General features: G+C 48.6%; 5 protein-coding genes across 5 annotated transcripts; 3 read left to right on the top strand and 2 right to left on the bottom strand.

Moving 5' to 3' along the window:
* Positions 1 to 1,596: 1,596 nt before the first annotated feature.
* argEF (bifunctional acetylglutamate kinase/N-acetyl-gamma-glutamyl-phosphate reductase) lies at positions 1,597 to 4,399 on the top strand (the record flags this gene model as incomplete). The annotated part of the gene is made up of 3 exons (XM_057297058.1): positions 1,597 to 3,981; positions 4,037 to 4,277; positions 4,332 to 4,399. 3 exons carry the CDS (start codon positions 1,597 to 1,599, stop codon positions 4,385 to 4,387), a joined length of 2,682 nt encoding a protein of 893 aa, XP_057144940.1. The 3' UTR covers positions 4,388 to 4,399.
* Positions 4,400 to 6,708: 2,309 nt separating this feature from the next.
* On the top strand, positions 6,709 to 9,045 carry N7519_010284 (Rad21/Rec8 N terminal domain protein; the record flags this gene model as incomplete). Its single annotated transcript, XM_057297057.1, has 7 exons — positions 6,709 to 6,727; positions 6,798 to 6,834; positions 6,895 to 7,035; positions 7,094 to 7,228; positions 7,293 to 7,761; positions 7,820 to 8,437; positions 8,491 to 9,045. 7 exons carry the CDS (start codon positions 6,709 to 6,711, stop codon positions 9,043 to 9,045), a joined length of 1,974 nt encoding a protein of 657 aa, XP_057144939.1.
* A 1,229-nt stretch (positions 9,046 to 10,274) lies between these two features.
* N7519_010283 (DUF3237 domain-containing protein) lies at positions 10,275 to 11,744 on the top strand (the record flags this gene model as incomplete). Its single annotated transcript, XM_057297056.1, has 5 exons — positions 10,275 to 10,343; positions 10,434 to 10,925; positions 10,985 to 11,305; positions 11,365 to 11,659; positions 11,716 to 11,744. The coding sequence occupies 5 exons, from the start codon at positions 10,275 to 10,277 to the stop codon at positions 11,742 to 11,744; spliced, it is 1,206 nt and encodes a 401-aa protein (XP_057144938.1).
* Positions 11,745 to 12,693: 949 nt separating this feature from the next.
* Positions 12,694 to 14,943, bottom strand: N7519_010282 (fungal specific transcription factor domain-containing protein; the record flags this gene model as incomplete). Its single annotated transcript, XM_057297055.1, has 6 exons — positions 12,694 to 13,087; positions 13,141 to 13,373; positions 13,428 to 13,844; positions 13,902 to 14,203; positions 14,281 to 14,761; positions 14,908 to 14,943. The coding sequence occupies 6 exons, from the start codon at positions 14,941 to 14,943 to the stop codon at positions 12,694 to 12,696; spliced, it is 1,863 nt and encodes a 620-aa protein (XP_057144937.1).
* A 574-nt stretch (positions 14,944 to 15,517) lies between these two features.
* Positions 15,518 to 18,587, bottom strand: N7519_010281 (uncharacterized protein; the record flags this gene model as incomplete). The annotated part of the gene is made up of 7 exons (XM_057297054.1): positions 15,518 to 15,655; positions 15,709 to 16,345; positions 16,408 to 16,591; positions 16,655 to 17,501; positions 17,574 to 17,935; positions 18,010 to 18,424; positions 18,501 to 18,587. 7 exons carry the CDS (start codon positions 18,585 to 18,587, stop codon positions 15,518 to 15,520), a joined length of 2,670 nt encoding a protein of 889 aa, XP_057144936.1.
* Positions 18,588 to 20,538: the final 1,951 nt, after the last annotated feature.

Raw genomic sequence — 20,538 nt, 5'->3', positions numbered from 1 at the left:
CACCTGAACTGCGCGCGACTTACGACTTCTCTTTGGACATGGAATCTTGAATTTTACTGGGCTTACTGTTGTTGGGGCCGTGTGGCCTTTTCCGTTTTCTTCGCAGCCGCTAATACCTCCTGCTGTTTTTTTATGGGCGTGTTTTCAATGACCAAATCCTCCTTGACTTTTACATGCAACGAAACGAGATCATCCGATTTTAGGTTGTGTCGCTACGTGGCGACCTGTCGACGGGTGAAGATGTAAATGATACTTCCATGACGCCGTGTTTAAGTATGCTTACTACATTGCCATTTGGGTGCTTCTCACTGCAATGAAACTCCCTTATCATGCTCTTATGCTCTTTTTCAACTCCCCAGTCTTGCTGGAATACCCGAAAAGCATTATATTTGTACGAGGTAGAACATTAGTGTAGATCCACACTTGGATGAACCAGTCAACATCCACTCTGGTGCATGTCGATTGAGTCTCGGTTGTCATGAGGATGCGCAAGTGGTCATGGAGAGGCGACTGAGTCTGACAGTACATCGGAGTGTCTCAATTTTTGCCTACCATTTATATTGTTATTCTGTAGACGAGGCCGTTTAGTAGCATAGCACAATTACTAGTCCATGTGGCTCAAGACCCATCTGACCTGTGAGGTTCCAATTCGCCAATAAGATCCAACAAGGAACCCGTTATATATGCCCGAACCCTTTGGCATCAAGTGTCTGTCTGCTCATTATTAATCTAACTTGATCTAAATATTCCCGTGGTTCTCTCGCTATAGGAGCGCAGCAGCGCAAATCTTGCCCCTCATGATGAACTCTTCGGGAATTCATCTACCGAAGGCTGTTGAGCAGGGGTAAGAAAAATCAGATAATTCTGGGAACTCTTGGCACGAGAACAAGTGTCCACCAAATCCTCAATTAGACCACTTGGAGAGGCCCTCGCATTTACCGTCGGCAGGACGCCCAGAGTAGATCCAGTCCGAGCGGAGGAGAAGTGGATAGCCGTGACCCAAACGCAACGAGTAAGAAGAAGGGACAGGATCAGATAACTGAGACTAAACCCAAGCAGGATGACGTTTCAAGATCTCCGAGCAGAAGAAGTGGGCTCTTTCGGAGGAAACACTCTCGCTTGAGGAAGTCTAAAGAGATTGAGAAAGAGATTCCAAGGTTGATGTATCCGAAAGTGAAGATTCTTTTTTCTTATACTTTTTGGTCCCGGTTACGGCGCACAAATGTTAATATGCACTTATATACATGTAGACTAAAGAAGTCAAGGAACATCACTCTATACTATATTAGTATAAAATTCAATATGAGATATTAAAAAAAAAAAGAATCGGAATAATAGGCTCATGAAAATAAAAATCAAATGCCGCACGTAAAAGGGAAAAGATGGAGATAAATCACTGGCTACTCGCTAGACAGGGGGGCCCACCGCCTTCTCCCCGTCATCGGGCCAAGTTATCGCTCCGAGGCCCGGCCGATGATCTGAAAAATATCTCTTTTTGACTCAGCGCTTTCTCACCTTCCCTACCTTCCCACCTACTTATACATATTTGGGGCCTCTCCCACCCAGGGCCGACCGTGAGACCGTTGAGGCTGCCGCATGTGCGTTGCCAAGATGATGTCCCTTCGCTCCGCTGTGCGGAGAGCTTCGTGCAAGCCCCTCCGTTCTCTCTCCGCACCGACTGCTCTGCGAGTCTCAGCAAAGACTGCCTCCCTGCGCCAGACTCGCACCTACTCCCGCTCGGCGGATCCTCACCTGACCAACACCCGCAACACCGTCGTGCAATTGCTGAGCAATATTGGCTCTAAGCGCGAGGTCCAGCAGTACCTGTCACACTTCACCTCCGTGTCCTCTCAGCAATTCGCCGTGATCAAGGTTGGTGGTGCTATTATTACTGAGCACCTCCAGACCCTGTCATCCGCGCTCGCATTCCTTAACCATGTCGGTTTGTACCCGATCGTCGTTCACGGTGCCGGCCCCCAGCTTAACCGCATGTTGGAGGCGGCTGGTGTTGAGCCTCAGTTCGAGGATGGAATCCGAGTGACTGATGGTAAGACCCTGGCCCTCGCCCGCAAGCTCTTCCTGGAGGAGAACATGAAGCTGGTTGAGGAACTCGAGCGCATCGGTATCCGTGCCCGTCCCATTACCGCCGGCGTCTTTTCGGCCGATTACCTCGATAAGCCCAAGTATAACCTGGTCGGTAAGATCGATGGTGTTGACAAGGCCCCCATTGAGTCGGCTATTGCCGCTGGATGTCTGCCCATCCTGACCTCCATGGCCGAGACCCCCGACGGCCAGGTCCTCAATGTCAATGCTGATGTGGCTGCCGGTGAGCTTGCCCGCGCCTTGCAGCCCCTCAAGATTGTCTACCTGGCCGAGAAGGGCGGTTTGTTCAACGGTGACACTGGTGAGAAGATCTCCGCCATCAACCTTGACGAGGAGTACGACCACCTGATGAGTCAGTGGTGGGTGCGCCACGGCACTCGCCTGAAGATCAAGGAAATGAAGGAGCTCCTTAGCGATCTGCCTCGCTCCTCTAGCGTCGCAATCATTCACCCTGCCGATCTTCAGAAGGAACTTTTCACCGACTCTGGCGCTGGTACCCTGATCCGCCGCGGTAACAAGATCCACGTCAAGACCTCTCTGTCCGAGGTTGAAGACATGAAGGCCCTGAAGGAGGTGTTGGTCCGTGATCGCGAGGGTCTTGATGCCCGTGCTGTTGTTGACCGCTATGTCGAGGGCATGAAGGAGAAGGACTTCAAGATCTACTACGACGATCCTATGGAAGCTCTGGCCGTTGTGCTGCCCCCGCAGCCCAACTCCCAGATGGCTCACTTGGCCACTTTTACCATCACCAAGTCTGGTTGGTTGACTAACGTTGCTGACAACGTCTTCGCCAGCATCAAGAAGGACTTCCCCAAGCTGGCATGGACTGTCAAGGAGGATGATGAGAACCTGACCTGGTTCTTTGACAAGGCCGATGGCAGCTTGAGCCGTGATGGCCAGGTCCTCTTCTGGTACGGTGCCGAGAACGGCGAGGAAGTGAAGCAGCTGGTCCAGGAGTTCAACGCACACGGTCGCCAGATGTTCGGTGACATTAACCTCGAGGCGCGCCTTCACCGCGCTGCTGAGGCTGCCGCCAACATTGGCAAGGGCTTCGGCGCTAGCGGTGCTTCTGTTGAGCAGAGGCGTGCGTTCTCGACCACCACCAATGCCCTGCGCATGAACCGTGCCAAGCGTCCCGCCGTTGCCGTGAACACTTTCCGCACCTATGCCACTACCAACCCCAACCCTCCTCTTGGAGAGAAGAACATCTCCAACACCCAGCCCGCCAAGGTTGCTCTCATTGGCGCCCGTGGCTACACCGGCCAGGCCCTGATCAACCTGCTCAATGCTCACCCTAACATGGATCTTCGTCACGTCTCATCCCGCGAGCTGGCTGGTAAGAAGCTCCAAGGCTATGAGAAGCGCGAAATTACCTACGAGAATCTCAGCCCCGAAGATGTGCGCAAGATGTCTGCCAACGGTGACATCGACTGCTGGGTGATGGCTCTGCCCAATGGTATTTGCAAGCCTTTTGTCGATGCTGTTGACGAAGGTTCCCAGACGGGTAACGTCATTGTCGACCTGAGCGCTGATTACCGCTTCGACCCTAAGTGGACGTACGGTCTTCCCGAGCTGGTCGAGCGGTCTAAGATTGCCCGGGCTACTCGCATCGCCAACCCCGGATGCTACGCCACTGCTGCTCAGCTTGGAATTGCTCCTCTTGTTCCGTTCCTTGGCGGCCAGCCCACCACCTTTGGTGTTTCTGGATACTCCGGCGCGGGTACCAAGCCCAGCCCCAAGAACGACGTGCAGTTCCTTACCAACAACCTCATCCCCTACAGTCTGACTGACCACATCCACGAGCGTGAGATTAGCTCCCAGCTGGGCACTAACATTGCGTTCATTCCTCACGTCGCGGTTTGGTTCCAGGGTATCTCCGTAAGTGCCCTTTGGCCGCTCATTGATCACTACACTTGCTAACATTTATATCAAGCACACCATCAGCATCCCTCTGAAGCAAAAGATGACCTCCCGTGATATCCGCAACCTCTACCAGGATCGCTACGCTGGTGAGAAGCTCGTCAAGATCGTGGGTGAAGCCCCTCTTGTCAAGGACATTGCCGGTCGCCACGGTGTCGAGATCGGTGGATTTGCCGTCCACTCCAGCGGCGAGCGCGTGGTTGTCTGCGCCACCATTGACAACCTGCTGAAGGGTGCCGCCACCCAGTGCTTGCGTAAGTGTTGAATTCATCTACTTCATCAGCCATGACGCTAACGAATTCCAATAGAAAACATGAACTTGGCTCTGGGCTACTCCGAGTACGAGGGCATCCCTCTCGACTAAGCTCCCACTCAAAGTCAGTGACGAGTAGTTACCGGAGTGTGTTTGTGTGTTGTTCTTGCATGTCTTTTGTCTCATACCCCCCGTGCATCCTATACATCGCTCTGGGTTGGAGATTTCTGGGTGCTCTCTATCTATTTTCGGATCTTCCATAGTTGATTATGTCTACGCTTATACATTTGTGTCAAAAGAGTGCGGTTTCTGTTGGTCTCGGTCCATTTTGCCCCTTAGAATTCTGCTGCCATCCTTTCAGATGGCTCATCGTTTTTCGTTTCCTTGTGCTCAACTGACATATGGTTTCTCAAAGAGTCCCAAGAAAAGTAAATTCTGCTTTCTCCTAATGCTGGCGTTTGATCTTAGTCCCCGGCGACTTGTTCCCTGCCCCAGGACCATATGCGAGTCGATTTGGTTTATTGAACGATTGGGAACGTGGAATTCCAATCGATTGTAAGTAGAGAACAATGTACTTTAATAGGAACCTTTGACTCGAGATCGCCAGCGTGGACCGTGTGTTGGGACACAACGCATCTGTTCACGCCTCAAGGTACCAGTTGACGGCAGTCAACTACTGCCAGTGCACCATACCGTACGTATATCGCCGGCAGAACATTTCATAGTATTAGCATATGTATATTTTATTGACTATAGAATTGAGATACCGTAGAAAGTGAGATATCAAAAGTAAATTGGTGTTATGGAAGGTCAAAATTTAGTATGGAAAATACTATATGGCGTGGCGCACTGGCGGTTGGAGACTGCAGTACCTCGAGGTCTTGTGCTCAGGCTCGCATATCAAACCTCACTTTCTCCCTCTTCCCTGTATCCTCGTCTTCCGTAGTCTGACCCGTCCTCGTCGATCGCACCGTCATCGTATCTTCCACTCTTTTTCACCCAAAGAATCCATCTATTCCATCCATGGAGGAGAAGAGCTTCCCTACACAAGGAGCTCAAGTCGGCCCCGGCGATCAACTTGGCTTCCTAACCATCTCTCATTCCAGAGACACATGATGACGATAACCCAAGTCTACCTGAATGATATCAATATCCTCACTGCGCCTGGATTAGTCTGGCCTCCTTGTCCAGCACGGATATCCTCCACGCATCTAACGGCAAGTCCTCGAGATCGTGAAGGGCGTGAGATTCAGACCCAGGCCTGACACTCCAACTTACGAATCCAGTCTATCTAACCGGATTTCGACTTGAACCGCTTTTCGAAGCCCATAGGAAGCCAGATACCTCCCGAAGCGTTTCGAGACGGCCAGAATGAGCGAGAACCGGAGACAACTTCCCCCGCCATCCCTCATGGTCCGCAAATTCCTCGAATACAAGGCCTCGGATGATGCAAAGTCACATTTCGCATTCCCAGCCAGGTCCCCTGGATGTCCCGAAACAAACTGGCCGCAGACGCCTTTCAGTGAAGGTTATTCTTCTTCAACGGGACACTGATGGACCCTTCCACACTTGCTAGAGTTGTGCAATTGCTCGAGCCTCTGCAAATGCGACCAGCCAGGGTAATAGGCTACAGGACCAAGCTCTGGGGAAGGTACCGCCATTTCAACCACTTGATGGCTTAGCCTATGAAATACGTCTGCCGGAGCATTGGGAGCGGCTTCGTGCCTATTATTCCGATCACTATGATCTGGTATGGATTTTGCTTGACTTTGCTGATACAGGAGAAGAGGAAGCCCAGGGTTTTGCTTTTGAGTGGAGGGGACATCCTGAAGAGTTGCGAGATGGGAGCTTTAGCCTGGAAGAGTGATCTGCACACTTGATCGCTCAGCAGTGATTTGTCTTGCCTCCCTCCCCCAATTGACCTCTACAGATCCATAGTCTCAAAGATATTGTACTTATGAGTCGAGAATGCATATCTCGTTGAGGGTCAACCAATGATGCAAATTGACTGCCTAGAGCCTGCCATATAAGATAGGCTATGATGCGTAAGAACGAAGAAATTAGAAATTCAGAATGGAAGGAAAGATCGAAGTGGATAAGGAAGAGGAAAGGAAATACTTGATGTTCACACAATGTGTAGAATGGAATTTGGAGATCAAGGCTTCGTTCCTGGACTGTGAAGTTCTGCTTCTGGGGGTCACGCTTCTTCTCTGATTGTGCAGCAATCCCATCCCACTGGGACTCTCTGACTCTCTGACACTCTGACCCTCTGACCCTCTACCCGAGGCGAGCATCTTCCTTTTAAGGTAACCCAATTACTACCTACTCTGTTTTCCTGAAAACCCACTCCATCCTACTATTCTTGCTGCATCTCCAAGCCGTGTGGAGATTCGAGGGCCTGGGCGTCACTCGAGTCCATTTGCATTGCAACCATGTTCTACAGCCATGAAAGTAAGTCGACAGGTTCCCCATGTGCAATTGTTATCTCGGACCGAACGCTCATCTGCTTGTCATGTTCTAGTCCTCACCTCACCAGAGCACGGTGTCGCGACAATATGGTAAGAACATCCAGGACTCCCACAGTTCCACACCCACGACTAATAATACCGCCTCCACAGGCTAGTCGCAACTCTGGGATCCAGGTCCATTGCCAGAAGATTAAACCGAAAAGCCATCCTGGATGTGGACGTCCCCAATGCATGTCGAGTTATTATCAATCCCGATGCACCCATGGCCCTTCGGCTGCAGGGGAGCCTGCTGTAAGATCTGTTTCTCAGTGATGTCTCCATGGGTATGCTAACAACTTGCCTGTATTAGGTACGGTGTTTCTCGAGTGTACAATCAACAGTGCGGGTACACGCTGCTCGACACACAGGCGATGCATGACAAGATGGTTTCCAAGTTGAAGATCATCCCGGGAAGTGGCCTTGATCCCGCCGCTGGCCAGACCAAGTATGCCCCGTTGATTGGTGGTATAAGTCTACAAGACATTCGTCGGGTACTAACCTTATCCCAGGCCCAGCAATCTTATCTTACCTTACGACCCGTCTTTCCTGCCCGAGACAGCTCTGCCGGGACTCGAAATTGACTTCTCCTCCTTCACTACCACCACGGACGATAGCTCGAGCCAACTAAGTGGCCTCTGGATCAAGTCGCCCAACAATAGCTTGTCTGGGACTTCACAGCTTTCAAGCTTGCACCTTGAGCTCCCATCGGATGATATCCTGGGTGAGGGTACTATCCTAGGACTTGATGAGATCAATGGGTCTGCGCAGAAGAAAGACCCTTTCGGCAACGTGACGGGGCTAGGATTAGGCAATGAAGAGGGTGTTCTCCTTCAACCTGACTTTGAATTTGACGAGGATGGCAATATCATCGAGCTCGATACCAGAGGGAAGTCTCCTCATGCAAGGAAATCCACCGTTGGTCCGAGAGTAAGTGAAGAACCGACAGACGACCAACAACGCCAGCTCTGCGAAGATTCGGTGAGTACCAAACATCCATGCCGCAACCAAAAAGATGTCCACTGACTCTGGTCGACAGATGCAGATTGAAGACGAGGAAGTCAGAGTGGCTGATACCAACGACATGATGGATCTCGACACCCGGACCGCAGATGCCGCAATTCTCCCGACAAATGAAGGACTTGGTGGGGTTGAAGAAACAGTTGAGATTCAAGCAGTGAGGACCCGCCGTGTCAGGCGCCCAAAGGAGATCATCTCTGACGACACCACGGCGCTTCGAAACATGACGCTGGCCCAATGGAACAATGAATACGTTGCGAACATGATCCAAGCACTGAACCAGAAGCAGCAAAACAAGATTCCAACCATTTCGAGGAAGAATGCTGCTTTCTGGGTTTTCGGTCAGGGAATAGGCTCGGTTGGAGTCGGACTGGGAATGGACCATGAACAGCATCCGCTCAGCCTCTACTCAGGCGAGGATCTGTTTGAAGCCGTTGGTGGATACCCTCAGCGAAAAGGGCGAAAGCGCAGCGCAGATGACGATGAACTATCGGAGGGACGTCGAGTACGCGCGAGAGACGAACAAGCAGAGCATCTCAGCCGCGAGAACATTGACCGTCTCAACAGGGAAGTTGAAGTCGGTCGTGATGCCCCTTCGAGTCTGTTTGACGACCACTCGTCCCAGATGCCATGGAATGTGACCGCGTCTATCCAAAGCTCTCGACAAAGACATCGACTGGGCAGTGTCAGCGAGCTGTCTTCTCAGGACGTAAGCCCCGAAGCCGTCTCACTAGCGCCAGTCCGCTTGCCGGGCGCAGCTATTTCGGGGGACAAGACCAACATAGCCTCGAGCTCCTAGGCGATTTCGGAGACGACCTAGATCTTACTCGTTATCTCGAAGGCGAGCTTGCGACGGACCGCGAGAATATCAGCTCACTCTCGCCAAGTAAGCGCTCTGCTCTTGAACGTGTCAAGTCAACTCTTGATCGGGAAAGCTTGAATTTCATCGGGTTCATGAAGACCAAGATGGGTACTGCTAACCATGACAAAGCAGGAGATGCACAAACCCCGAACAGTAACGTGTCCAGCAAGGTCGCGGCCAGACTCGGCCAGACCACATTCGCGAGTCTCCTTCCTCCTGGAAGTACGACGCGAGCTGTCGCGACCCAGGCTTTGATGAATGTTCTCACGCTTGCGACAAAGGGTGTGCTGCATGTCCACCAAGACGAGTACATCGACGAAACCACTGAGTGGGAAGTCCGCTATCGCTATGGCGAAATTTTCCTGCGATTATCGGGAATCTGAGCGTGAACCGTGCGTACTAGGTCTTAGTGACGTCGAGGAACACATGATGGTGGATTGTCGAAGCGCTGAAATGCAAATGGAAGGAAGGTATGAGGGGCTCTGTTCAGTCGCGTGCGACTACCAATAGAACACCAAAATGAAATGGAGAGTCACGGCCATGACGATCGCTGTGAAAGGAACCTATTGACGCGATCTGTGCTGTCGCATTACATCACCCGGAATGCAGATGGAGGAACATTTTTACAGTGCGAAGTGTGAGAGAAGAGCGAGAGAAGGTGATAACTATGGTATACGAGGATGTATGGGACCATCGAAACGGATCTACAGTGCAGCCAGGAATTTATCTTTAATTCAATGTTTCAATCTTCCTTTACCCCAATCTTACCAGGAACGTGTATGTTGTAAACTGAAGTAGTTGACAGTATTGCGTATGGGATACGGAACGTCCATAATAGATTCAGTTACAGTAATATAATACCCGAAGCTGTTTCGATTAACCCTGGAAATGAGCGGAAGTATAGGGGAAGTATATAAGATGTCAATAATCATTTATATCTGTATTTACATATGTATTTTGTTAATATCACATATGCTCTTATTTTGCAAGGTTTACTGAGAATTGTCTTTCCCCACCAAATCCAATCATAGCAGTCTCTGATCCGAGTGTTGCCTTGTTCGCCCTGAATTCTCCGAGATATGATCTTACACCTCTAGGACCATGCATCCATGGATGGATATGAGGGATATGTATTATGATCCGTAGCAGACTATCTATCAAATAGGAAATATTTAAGGCGTTCAACTTTGAAATTGGCTTTTATTAGGCAACCTAGTCATTGTTTCTCATATAACTAAGTATTTTCATATTTCTATGGCCCGGTCTCGTCTATTAGCCGATGTTTTCGAGTTAGACCAGCTAGTTATAAAGATGAAGTAAAAGTAAAGAGACTAATAAATGAAACTAAACATAGCTATGTTCTAATAAATTTCAATATAGTATAAGAATATAAAGGTAATATACCTCAGTACCGATAGCACGTACCGTAAGCAGTGCTCCAAATTACGCAGGGCGCGTAACCCGCGTAATCTCCCGTCTTCATCTTTCCATTTTCTTTTCTTCTCTCTCCCTGACCCCTCCAACTTTACACCTCATACGCGCCCTTACCCATTCTTCTTTACGACTTTCTTTGTTTATCCCGAATACTCTTGCTCCTATTACTCCTCTCATCATGGGTCGTACCGTCGACCAGGAGGTACACGCGGCGTTTGTCGAGTTTCGCGCCAAGGAAGATGACAAGGTGCGTGACTGTGTATTTCGTAATATTTCACCCACGACCTGTCCGTCACTAACATACGAAAACCCGTTTTGGGGTTTGTGCATGTGTTAGTGTCTCTCCGTTCAGTGCATATACTGCCAACAAATTCGAGCAAAGAACACTTCGCGACAGAAACAACATCTCCTTGAATGTCCCGGTCTGCGCGGCCACCCCAACGCGCCTCAGCCTTCTCAGCCCGCCCAGGCCGCCCCTAACGGAATCGGTGCTCCCAATGGCTACCCCGGAACCCCCAATGGCCCAACAGCCACCCCGTCAGGTCCAGCTGGTCCTGGTACTATCCCAACTCCCAACGGCACCCTCATGACCAATGGTGTCAACCCTCATGCTACTCCGTTGCAGACCCCGCTTGGGGCTCTTCAGAACCGCGCTACAATGGCAACCCCGGTCCCGGCTACCGGTCCTCCGTCCGCGCCGCCCAGTGCCGTTCCCTCACGCCCAACTCCCAAGCCAAAGAGCAAGACAGCAAGTTCGAGCTTGCCTGCGCCCCCGCTGGATGATGTACACGCAGCTTTCGTGGAGTTCCGCGCAAAGGAAGAAGACAAGGTACGGCGACGGAACTCGGCCATATACATTGGAACATACAAGCTAATAGTGCGGAATAGTGCCTATCCGTTCAATGTATTTACTGCCAGCAAGTTCGCGCGAAGAATACTAGTCGTCAGCGCCAGCATCTGCTCGAATGCCCTACCTATCTCAGCGTGATGAAGGACTCGATCCCCGCCAATAACCTGCTGCACACATTCCCCGAGGGCGACGTCGCCCGATCACTTCAGATACCCGCGCCATCGCTCGAGCTGGATTTCCGCATGAGCATCAAAATGAACCCCAAGGTGTCTGTTGGACCCAGTGTCTGGGGACAGAGAGAGTGGGTCTCGTTCATTGGCGGCCAATGGGCCGGTCGATGGGGTAAGGGTATCGTTCTGGTAAGGCTGAATCCCAACCTCCAATAATTTCTAGTCCAGTGTTTAACTCTTGAAAACAGCCCGGTGGTCAAGATACACAGATCGTCACCAAGGACTGCACTACCAACCTTCGTGCGAGTTACATTCTTCAGACTGTCGATGAGCCACCCGCATTTATCATTGTGCGCACGGAAGGATGGTTGACAGGCGCCAAGGATGTTCTCGAAAAGGTCATTGATGCCAACATGGCAGATGGTGTCAACCCTGGCAGCTATAAGTACCGGGTCAATCTGTCCATGGAGACCGGCGATGAGCGATACACATTCTTGAACACCTTGATGTGGATCGGCAGCGGTTGCCGCAGAGGTCATGAAGGTAGGCTTCTTCAATCCTTTCTTTTCGCGATTAATCCGTACTAACTAGCTATGCAGTCATCTTCGACTCGTTCCGTGTGAACTAGGTCAATGCCCTTGTCAACCGATGATGTCTTGTCCGTTATTCAGCGAGTTCATGTCTATTCCACTTCAGCTTCAAATTTGTGATGGGAAAACGGTGTTTCTACTCTGCCATTTCTTGATACGCGGCGCAACGTTTCTATGATTCGATTCTTCTCTCCACGACTTCGTTCTTCCAACTCTTTGTTTGATTTCGGACCATGGGTATATCACCCTGGTTTTCTACGTATTCGCCGCAGTTAAGCCGATTTTGAGCTCTGCAATGTCTTTGTTCTTTATTTCGTACCTCTTTTTCGAGTTTTTCTTTTTTTCCCCCTTCTGATGTAATTCTTTGATGGCTATATCAGAATATTCGGCCTTGTAAGGTATTGCTAGCTTTTGAGATGTTTCTTGTTATCTTGATCTCGGCTTTTCATGTCCTGTCCCCAATTTGACTCTTCGTTTTCAGGTAAACTCTCTTTTGGTATGCCTGTAGTCATTTTCAATGATAGGAATGGTCATCGTTCTGGATTTGTTGTATTCTCTTCTGTTTCCTGGTACCTCCCCGTACAAAGTCTTGGTAACTCTACATATTGTATGCTTGCATGAGGACTGTTTCTATCTATATATATGTACATGTATCTATTGAAGCAGATATTAGTCGAATTTACGGAGATATGATTAAGATACCTGAATTTTTGAAACGTATCTCGTTCGGTTTGGAATAATATAGAACGGGTTATATATCCCGTCATGTACCGACCGTACTTGACACCAACGGTATATACGTGTACATACCAGGAACATAACTTTGAATATTTCATAGACATTTGTATATCATCATTATATATAGAAACCGAAGAATTTATTTTGATGCTATATATATTCACGAAAGCCCTGTATGCCATCAATACAAGGACACCATACCAACTCCACAGACGAACACACAATCAAGTATTATATGTTGTACACCCCTTAATCAAAGCTGTATGGCAGAGACGGATCAATCTCTGGAAGAATCAGCATACCAGAGAAGCTCTCCGCTCCAGTAAAAACGAACTGGTCGAAAAGCAAATCATCTGCACCCCATGTAATAGCAAAGGGGTTCCCAACCGGGTTAGAAAGCGGACTTCGCAACTGAGGTGAACCGATCGTCTGCATCGCATTGCGCTCATCGTTGAAAAACTCCTCAGAAAGACCCAGGAATTTCTGGTAGAGTGTTCGTAATTGCACCAGGGGGTAACTGAGTCCAGTTTGAGTGAGGCATTCTGCGATAGCTTTCATGAGGTTGAAATCGCCGATGTCGGATGTCGCAACAACGTTGCAGAATAGGATTAAGTATGCCGTCGCTGGGTAGAGCAAAATCGTCCTGAGGTGCATATTAGAGAGGTAAACTTATTATTATCGATGCTGGGTACTCACCAGTTCAAAAAGTTGACCGCGGTTTGCTTCTCTGCCGAGTGACACATGGATACAAGCGCTGAAAGTTCCCGGCGCGCTGATTGAAGGTAGGTCTCTGTTGAGCTGGTTGGTTGGCTGGGATCGGATTGGAGGAGGTATAGGATTCCGGTCATGACGGATTGATAGGCGAACTTCAGGGCCGACATTTCGGTCTGAGAGTCGAGCCCTTTCCACTCGGATGACAACGAAGCCATCTGCGTCGGTTAGAAATCTCTGTGCGGAAAGGAAAAGAGATGTTCTTGACTCACGTGGTTCATTCTCTGCTCGATATATTGCATCTGCAGCAGCATGTATTCTCCAGTACCATGTAACAATGAGGGATTGTGGTGACTTGATGAGCTATCGGGTAAATATGAGACCACTGTATCCTGCACCCGGGCAAGATCAAGATAAATCAAGAAATGCTCGGCCATAGGAGGGTAAGTTGGATAAAGATCGCTGAAAGTGGGAGGTAGCTGAACATCAAGAAGGCAGCGTGAAGTTCGTGATTTGAATGCATGGTTTCTGTCCAGAGTGTAGCACCAAAGGAAGCAGAAAAGCTCTTCCTCGCTTGCATTTCCACTCAGAACTTTCGCTTGAAGATCCAAGTCAATGCAGGTGTTACAGGCGGCCTTAGTGAGCTCACCACTTAGGTCAACATCTCCAGACCCTTGGTGAAGAAATATCTGTATATGGATTAGTTCCGTCGAGAAAGGATATAGCGACAGCATTCAAAGGCTTACACCACATATGATGGCCTGTAATAGACCAAGAGACGGGGGTATTAGCAGTGGGATCTGGTTCAATGCGGCCTGAGCTGCTGCTCGATACCCCGAGGCACTCTTCCTCAGCTCGAGGGCGACGTCGGTGTCTTCTTCAAGATTTACCACCGTAGTGATAAACTTGTAGGCAACGGCGTTGACGCAAACGGTGTAAATGACGGAGTCCCGAGTCGGTATGTTGTTGCGAAGAAGTGCAAGTCCCATCTGCTTCAATTTTGGGATTGAAATATGTCTAAAATAATCCGCAACGAAAAGTTCCGAACCTGTCAGTCCGGATATCTAGAGTTCCATGGTCAGTGTCAATTTTGCAACGCATTCAGATAGTTTAACCTCGGTGTACCTTTCAACATCCAGGTAAGAAATTCAATAGACGGGCTTCGAGAGTGAACTTCCTCTTGATGGTTAAGACTGTCTTGTACCGATGCTCTCGAATTGTCAGACAGTACTCTTATGACAGACAATGCTGTCTCGAGCACGCTGCGTCTGTCTAGAGTGAGACCCGGTAGATGGCATAGTTGATGCTGAATCGTGATCTGCGCATCATATACCGGATCGTACAAAACTCCAGTTTGGGGTCCACGTAGGTCGTTAAAATTACGACTTGGGACAGAGCGGAGTACTGGTAAGACTGCATCCGTCGAGTTACCTTGATCAAACTGATGATCAGGCGTTGGTCTTCGTCGGGAACTGTGGGAAGACCTGGGAGAGTAACTACCCCTGGGCCGAGTGGTCAGACACTTGCGCTTCACAGCCCGCCGACGATTACAGGAGATGCCTGCATCCTGGCAATTGCCGCATGGATCGCGTCTATCGCACCGGACCTGTGTATCTGCTCAGTAAATTGCAGGTTGTATATATCACATCTTTCTTGAGGGATATTACCTTGCGCGAATGGCAGAGGTCACACTGCGGTTGCCATTAGTATCGGGTGAAGTTGGGTTGGTTTCAGCTCTGGTGAGATTCGTACCACTAATAGTCTTTCCAGTGGAAGCCCTGTCGACATAGTTGATTTTGATTGTTTCAAAATGAAGAAGCTATTCACTCTATGAGAGTGGAGTAAAATATTGTCCAGGCTTAGGTCCTAAAAATAATCCAAAGTCCACTGAATCAGAAAATTTCCGGAGCGAACCGATTTTGGCGCAGAATAGGCAGCGTTAATGAGCCCGTGCTCTTGGCATCCTATATTGTCCAAACATATCTTTATTAATTATGCAGTACTTTAGGCGTAGTACTGAGTGAGTACTTCAGTTAAAATCCCTAGAGAGGTATATAGTACGTCCATATATCTACTACATATATATGCATACTCTCCAGTTGGCCGTAAAATCGTGGAAACCCCTTTTTGGAACTTCGGCGAGACTTCGGGTGAATTTATCTACATTTTACGCCATGAGCTTATTAGAATTATTCAATATTGATTCTCAGACTAAATCAAACATGGTATCAAACAATGAGAAAAGTGAAAAGAAAAAAAGGAAAAAATTTAGCAAGTAGTACCTGGAAGATATAGAGTCTTCCGAGACCGAAATACGCCCTTCCAACCCCGAACCCTTTCATTTACGGCCCCGAGTCTTGATTTAACGCCTAGAAACACAGAATAAGACTCCGGTCCTCAATAGGAAATACAATGCCCCAAAGAATCGGAAAATCGAGAGACCGGAAGTGGTCAACAGAATGATCTTGAAATACCACGCCGTGCGAGTTGTAGACGTCGACTATATCAGTTAGTGCATGTAAACATAGACGAACAAACTTGAAGTCGACTTACCGTTAGGCAAAGCCTGTCGATGCTGAGGTTATTGATACACAATGCCAGAAGACCATTACTAAATGTCCACAGCAAAACGAGATTCGTTCGGAAAGCTTTGTATGAATCGTCAAGGGCCACCCCTTCTTTCTGAGTTGGTTCTTGCCAAGGAGTCAAGGCCCGCTTCACAGTGGATGCGAACTGCTCGTCAATGTCGACTTGAGGCTTGTCCAGTTCTTCAACAAAAGGCGTTTCGTTCTCCTTCTTGGTTTGCACGGATGGAAGCTTTTCTGGTGCGTCTGATCCCTTAGTTCCCCACGAAACATCGTGCCAATTGCAAAATGCATAGACCATCAGAACATTGATCGAAGAAGGCATTCCGAGGAAATAGGACCATGATGAAGTGAGCATATGCCAAGGGTCGGCATAGAGTATGCTCGCAAGGAAGTAGATCCCGTATGTTGAGACCAAGGCAATCAGAACAAGCCCGCCCGTTGAGTTGAAAAAACCCGATATGAATGCCCCCAAACCATGACTGAAATCAAACTTGAGATTTTCGGGAGTCATGGCCTGCGCGACGAGGTAGAATGATAAAACGAGGAGATAGAGCTGGACCACGGAAAAATAGACGAAGGAGAGCGTGTACAGAAATTTTGATCTGTGGTCGGAGGTTAGCTATAAAGCGAAAGCGAGTACCCATCTCTAGGTCCTGATACTTACCCCTTTGGTCGATTCCCAAGAGCTAGGATGAATTGAAGCATCAAGAATGCCAGATACCCAATTTTCAGAATGTTATTGACAATTGGAGTAGCATCGTTCCCAAACGGCCAGCCTTTGAATTTGTTGGTCGCACTGGGTGTTCCCACAATGTCCAAGATGACGGAACTTGTGAGCCAGTAGGATGCTAGTATATGTTAGTAGTCTGGTACGCAACTAATCTAAGACTCAGAGAGCACCGCCAACTTACCGAGTGAAAGCCATGTCATGATCAACTGGCAGATATTGTAAACCAATTGAACATGAAGCAATAGCAACCGTATAATACTATGCCCACTCTTGTATATCCGGTTGAAATGCATGATTGAGTATAGCGATGCTGCAAAAGATCCATTCAGCCATCGCCGCCGTTGACTTAGGAACTCAGCTGGTCGCTCCGGGACGTCTGTTTCTCCTTTCGACGCTTTCACGTATGTGAGTAGCCACTGATTGCCCGCCTTGGCGACTAACTCGAAGCAAAGAATGCGATCTTCGGCAAGAAACATGTTCTTCTTGAAGATATTCATCCCGTCAATTCCTTTCTTGCCGAGCTTTTGAGCGAGGGTGTGGTCTCCATGAAAATACTGCTCAAGAGGCCTGCCCATGATAGCGCGGTACCGGTAGGCCGAAAAAGCCCCCGGAAGTACGCTCACGTAGCCGAAACTGCTCTCTAAGGGTTTGTCAAGGATATTGGAGATTTTGTATTCGAAGTTTTGGGCCGCAACCAGGGGATTGAGCAGCTTCTCCCATCGGTGGCCAAGAAGCGCATGAATTTCACCGCAGGCACCGCCGATATTTTTGTCATTGTAGAAAGTCTGCCACAGGGCTAGCAAAGACTTAGGCCCAGGTTTCGTGCCCGCGTCGATCAGGATGCAGATCTCAGGATTCAAGATGCGTCCAAATGCATTGAACAGCCACCGATGTGAGTTGATCTTCTTCGCATTCTTTTTCTTGAGGCAAAACATCATCTGTACCGGGGGCAGATTCATGGGGTTGTCTTTGTGTGGGCGCACAAGCTCTTGCTTCGGGGTGACCGATAACTGTGTGGTATATTCAAACTAGAACCGTCAGCACTTGAAAATTTCCCTAGCAATTGGAATCCAGAAGGGTTGGGAGGTAGGGAAACAAACGATGTGAGCAATTGTTTCTCTTCCATCCACGTCTTGCTTCATCACGCCGTCTTGAAAAACGCCGATAGTTGCCAGAACGTCAAGTGTGTTCTTATCGCAGGGATCCATGCCATCGAAGACGAGACAGACGACGATCTTTTGCCATGCGGGACCACCTCGGTTCCAGAATTCTGTCTTCTTCAACTTCACAATGTCTCGGACATTTTGCATTACCCCATGTAGGGTTCGGGCAGTCAGTACTTTATCCTCGTTGTAGTATGTGATGGCAATGAGAAGTTCGGTATGCCGATTGTACATCGAAGGACGAAGATTGTAACCATTGCGTAGCGTAAATTCATCTGGATCACATGTCGCAGCAGTGTCTAATGAAGAAAGGGAGAAAGGTCAGGTTATCATGATCGGGGAGAGTCAACTGGCACATTGGTGTGATACTCACACCTCATCTGGGTAAATTCTTCGGAAAGTTCCCCCTCTGCATCTCGATACTCAGGCTGGATAGCATTGCGTATAGGGCTCGGTACTGGATAGTTGATACTCAAGACCGAGCCTTGTGTCAACTTGATTCGCCGTGTTGGGTATCGACGGATGGCGCTCCCCTTCTGTCGTGTCCCCGACTCTTTGGAAGAGGAAACAGCAGAGCCCTGGTTGGAAAGGTTGTGTAGTCTGATCTGGTCGGGGAGATCGAGTGACTCCATGGAATCTGGTCTCGGGCGTTTAGCCTGAGCAAATGAAGAGGTGTACGGTCGACGTTCACTGGAATAGATTGGGTCTTCGGAGGAACTGATAGACAAGGCAGAAGAATTGGCCGAATGAAGTAGGGACAAGGCGTGCTCATTTGGGCGTCCAGTGTTCTGACAAGGGTGGGAAAGTCAGTTCGGCTTGCCGCATGTCCGGAGATCAAGCAATTTCCACTTCATATACACTTACCCGACGCGAATGACCATCACTCAGGCCGTCGCTTTCATCAGCTTGCTGTGCATAGCGATATGAATAAGCTCGATCAAAAGGATTCATCGTGTACCAGTCTGGACCAGATGTGGAACAAGTACTCGGGGTGTGTAAGCTGAAAGTCCGAGATGTGATCCCTGAAATCCCTGATGCCAAGCCGGTCCGAATTGATTAAGGTATGACAGGCTGTACAGATAAGCCGAGCAGTTTGCATGGGATATGATTAAAGCTAGAAAGTGTTCCAGGGTCTTTCCTTTTCTCCGCCAGCGTGAGAGAATAACAAACTAAAGCACTTCAATTCGCTCTAAGAGAAATTAACTATAAGCGGCTATTTTAAGCCGGGACCCCACATCTCTCTTTGAAGGGTTCGCCAATCAAATGACAGGCCCTATTCCTTAGCGTGAGGCTAAAACACCTTTATTATTTTCAACCAACGGGCAAACTATGTGCCTAGGCACCTAGGTATATTACAGGCACTCCAGCTGTCCACCTGGGTAGGGTTCATCATTTTATGGAAATTCAGCATATTCAAGTCGCCTTATTAACCGGCTAAAAATAACTAAAATTTCGTGAATTCCCATGAGGCACAAAATTCTGATTGCGCCGAAATCTGGGGTCACTTTGAAGTGAGACATCCAGTGGAGTTTCCTTACGTACAGAGGCTTTTAATGGCAAGATTGAAGCCTTTTAAGAATAAGTACGAGACCTCCTGATAATTTTTTCAATATAACACTACCCTTAACATATTTTCCATATGTTATTCAAAATGAGTTCACTTGCGCTCTTCCGATCACCGATGGAAGTGGAGTTGAGATTGGACCAGGCAGAGCCAGCCTATACTTGTCAAGATACAGTATCAGGCGAGGTAATTTTGCAAACTGAGTCGCCGGCCGACTTGTCAACGATTTTCCTAAAGTTGTCGGGAACAGCAACTTCCCGCCTGACTCAAAGCAGGCGCACGGAAACCCATAATGTATGTGGAAAAGTGACCAACGATTGCAACTCGATATTTGTCATTAACATCCTGCAGCTGTTCCAAAAATCTTACCGCCTTTTTCCTTCAGACCATTTGATGCATGATTCAAACACCTCCAGTGTAACTATCGGATGCGGAAATCATATTCTCCGGTTTTCTATCAAGGTCAGTACCAATCAAGAAATCTGAACCACCTTTGCCTAGCGGTACCTGACTGAATATTTTGGATTTTTTTTAGGTCCCACAAGTTATCGAATGCTACAAAACCGGTCACTGGTCAAACAAGCCGCAAATTGCATGTCCAAATATTGCGTGTTGGCCCAAAAGGAAATCCCACCTGCTGAGGAAGACTCCGCCCTCAACAGGGGACTCGGACTCATTGGCTCAGATTAAATATTCTCTGAGTGTTGTTGTTTCTGGGAAAAGTACAGTGAAAAAGGTTAGCAACTGCGCGCTGTCTCCAGCAATCATATAGCAACGAACATTGCATTGAACTCATTGCTGATCATTATCAAGACTCGAAACATTATATTTCATTCATTTTCAGACCCAACACCGACCCAAAAGCCGTTTAAGCAAAACTGCTTCATCAGCATCAACCCCCACATCCTTGACAATGATTCACCCTTATCGTTCAGAATCGATACCGAGCTCCAAAATGGACCTTGCCTTCTCCTGGGTAACTCAATCCCTTTGAGTATAAAAGTGACAAAGCTTGGACATCCACGGTGCAAAATCCTGCTGAGTGCATTTCAAACCATGCTGGTCGAAACTACACAAGTGAAAGTGCGAGGGACACCAGAGTCATATACTAGCACTCGGATCGTGCAAAGTATGGCCAACATGAACTATCCAATAGGTCTTGAAGATGCACCTACAGACTCAACGGTCAGTTTGAGGGATACCATATGGGCCAACAGCCGACTGCCCCCTGAGATCACCTCGAGCTTCGAAGTCTGCAACATCAAGAGAATGTACAAGCTTAACTTGAGGCTCGCATTTCTTGTTGGACAATCCAAGGTAAATACCCGTAAATGGAGG

Source organism: Penicillium mononematosum (genome assembly GCF_028829835.1).
Source record: "Penicillium mononematosum strain IBT 11891 chromosome Unknown utg000005l:1.0-9366267.0:1.0-9372171.0, whole genome shotgun sequence".
In the NCBI taxonomy this organism is placed as follows: Eukaryota; Fungi; Ascomycota; class Eurotiomycetes; order Eurotiales; family Aspergillaceae; genus Penicillium; species Penicillium mononematosum.
Note: the sequence above shows the minus strand (reverse complement) of the source record. Positions and strands in the feature narration are given on the sequence as shown.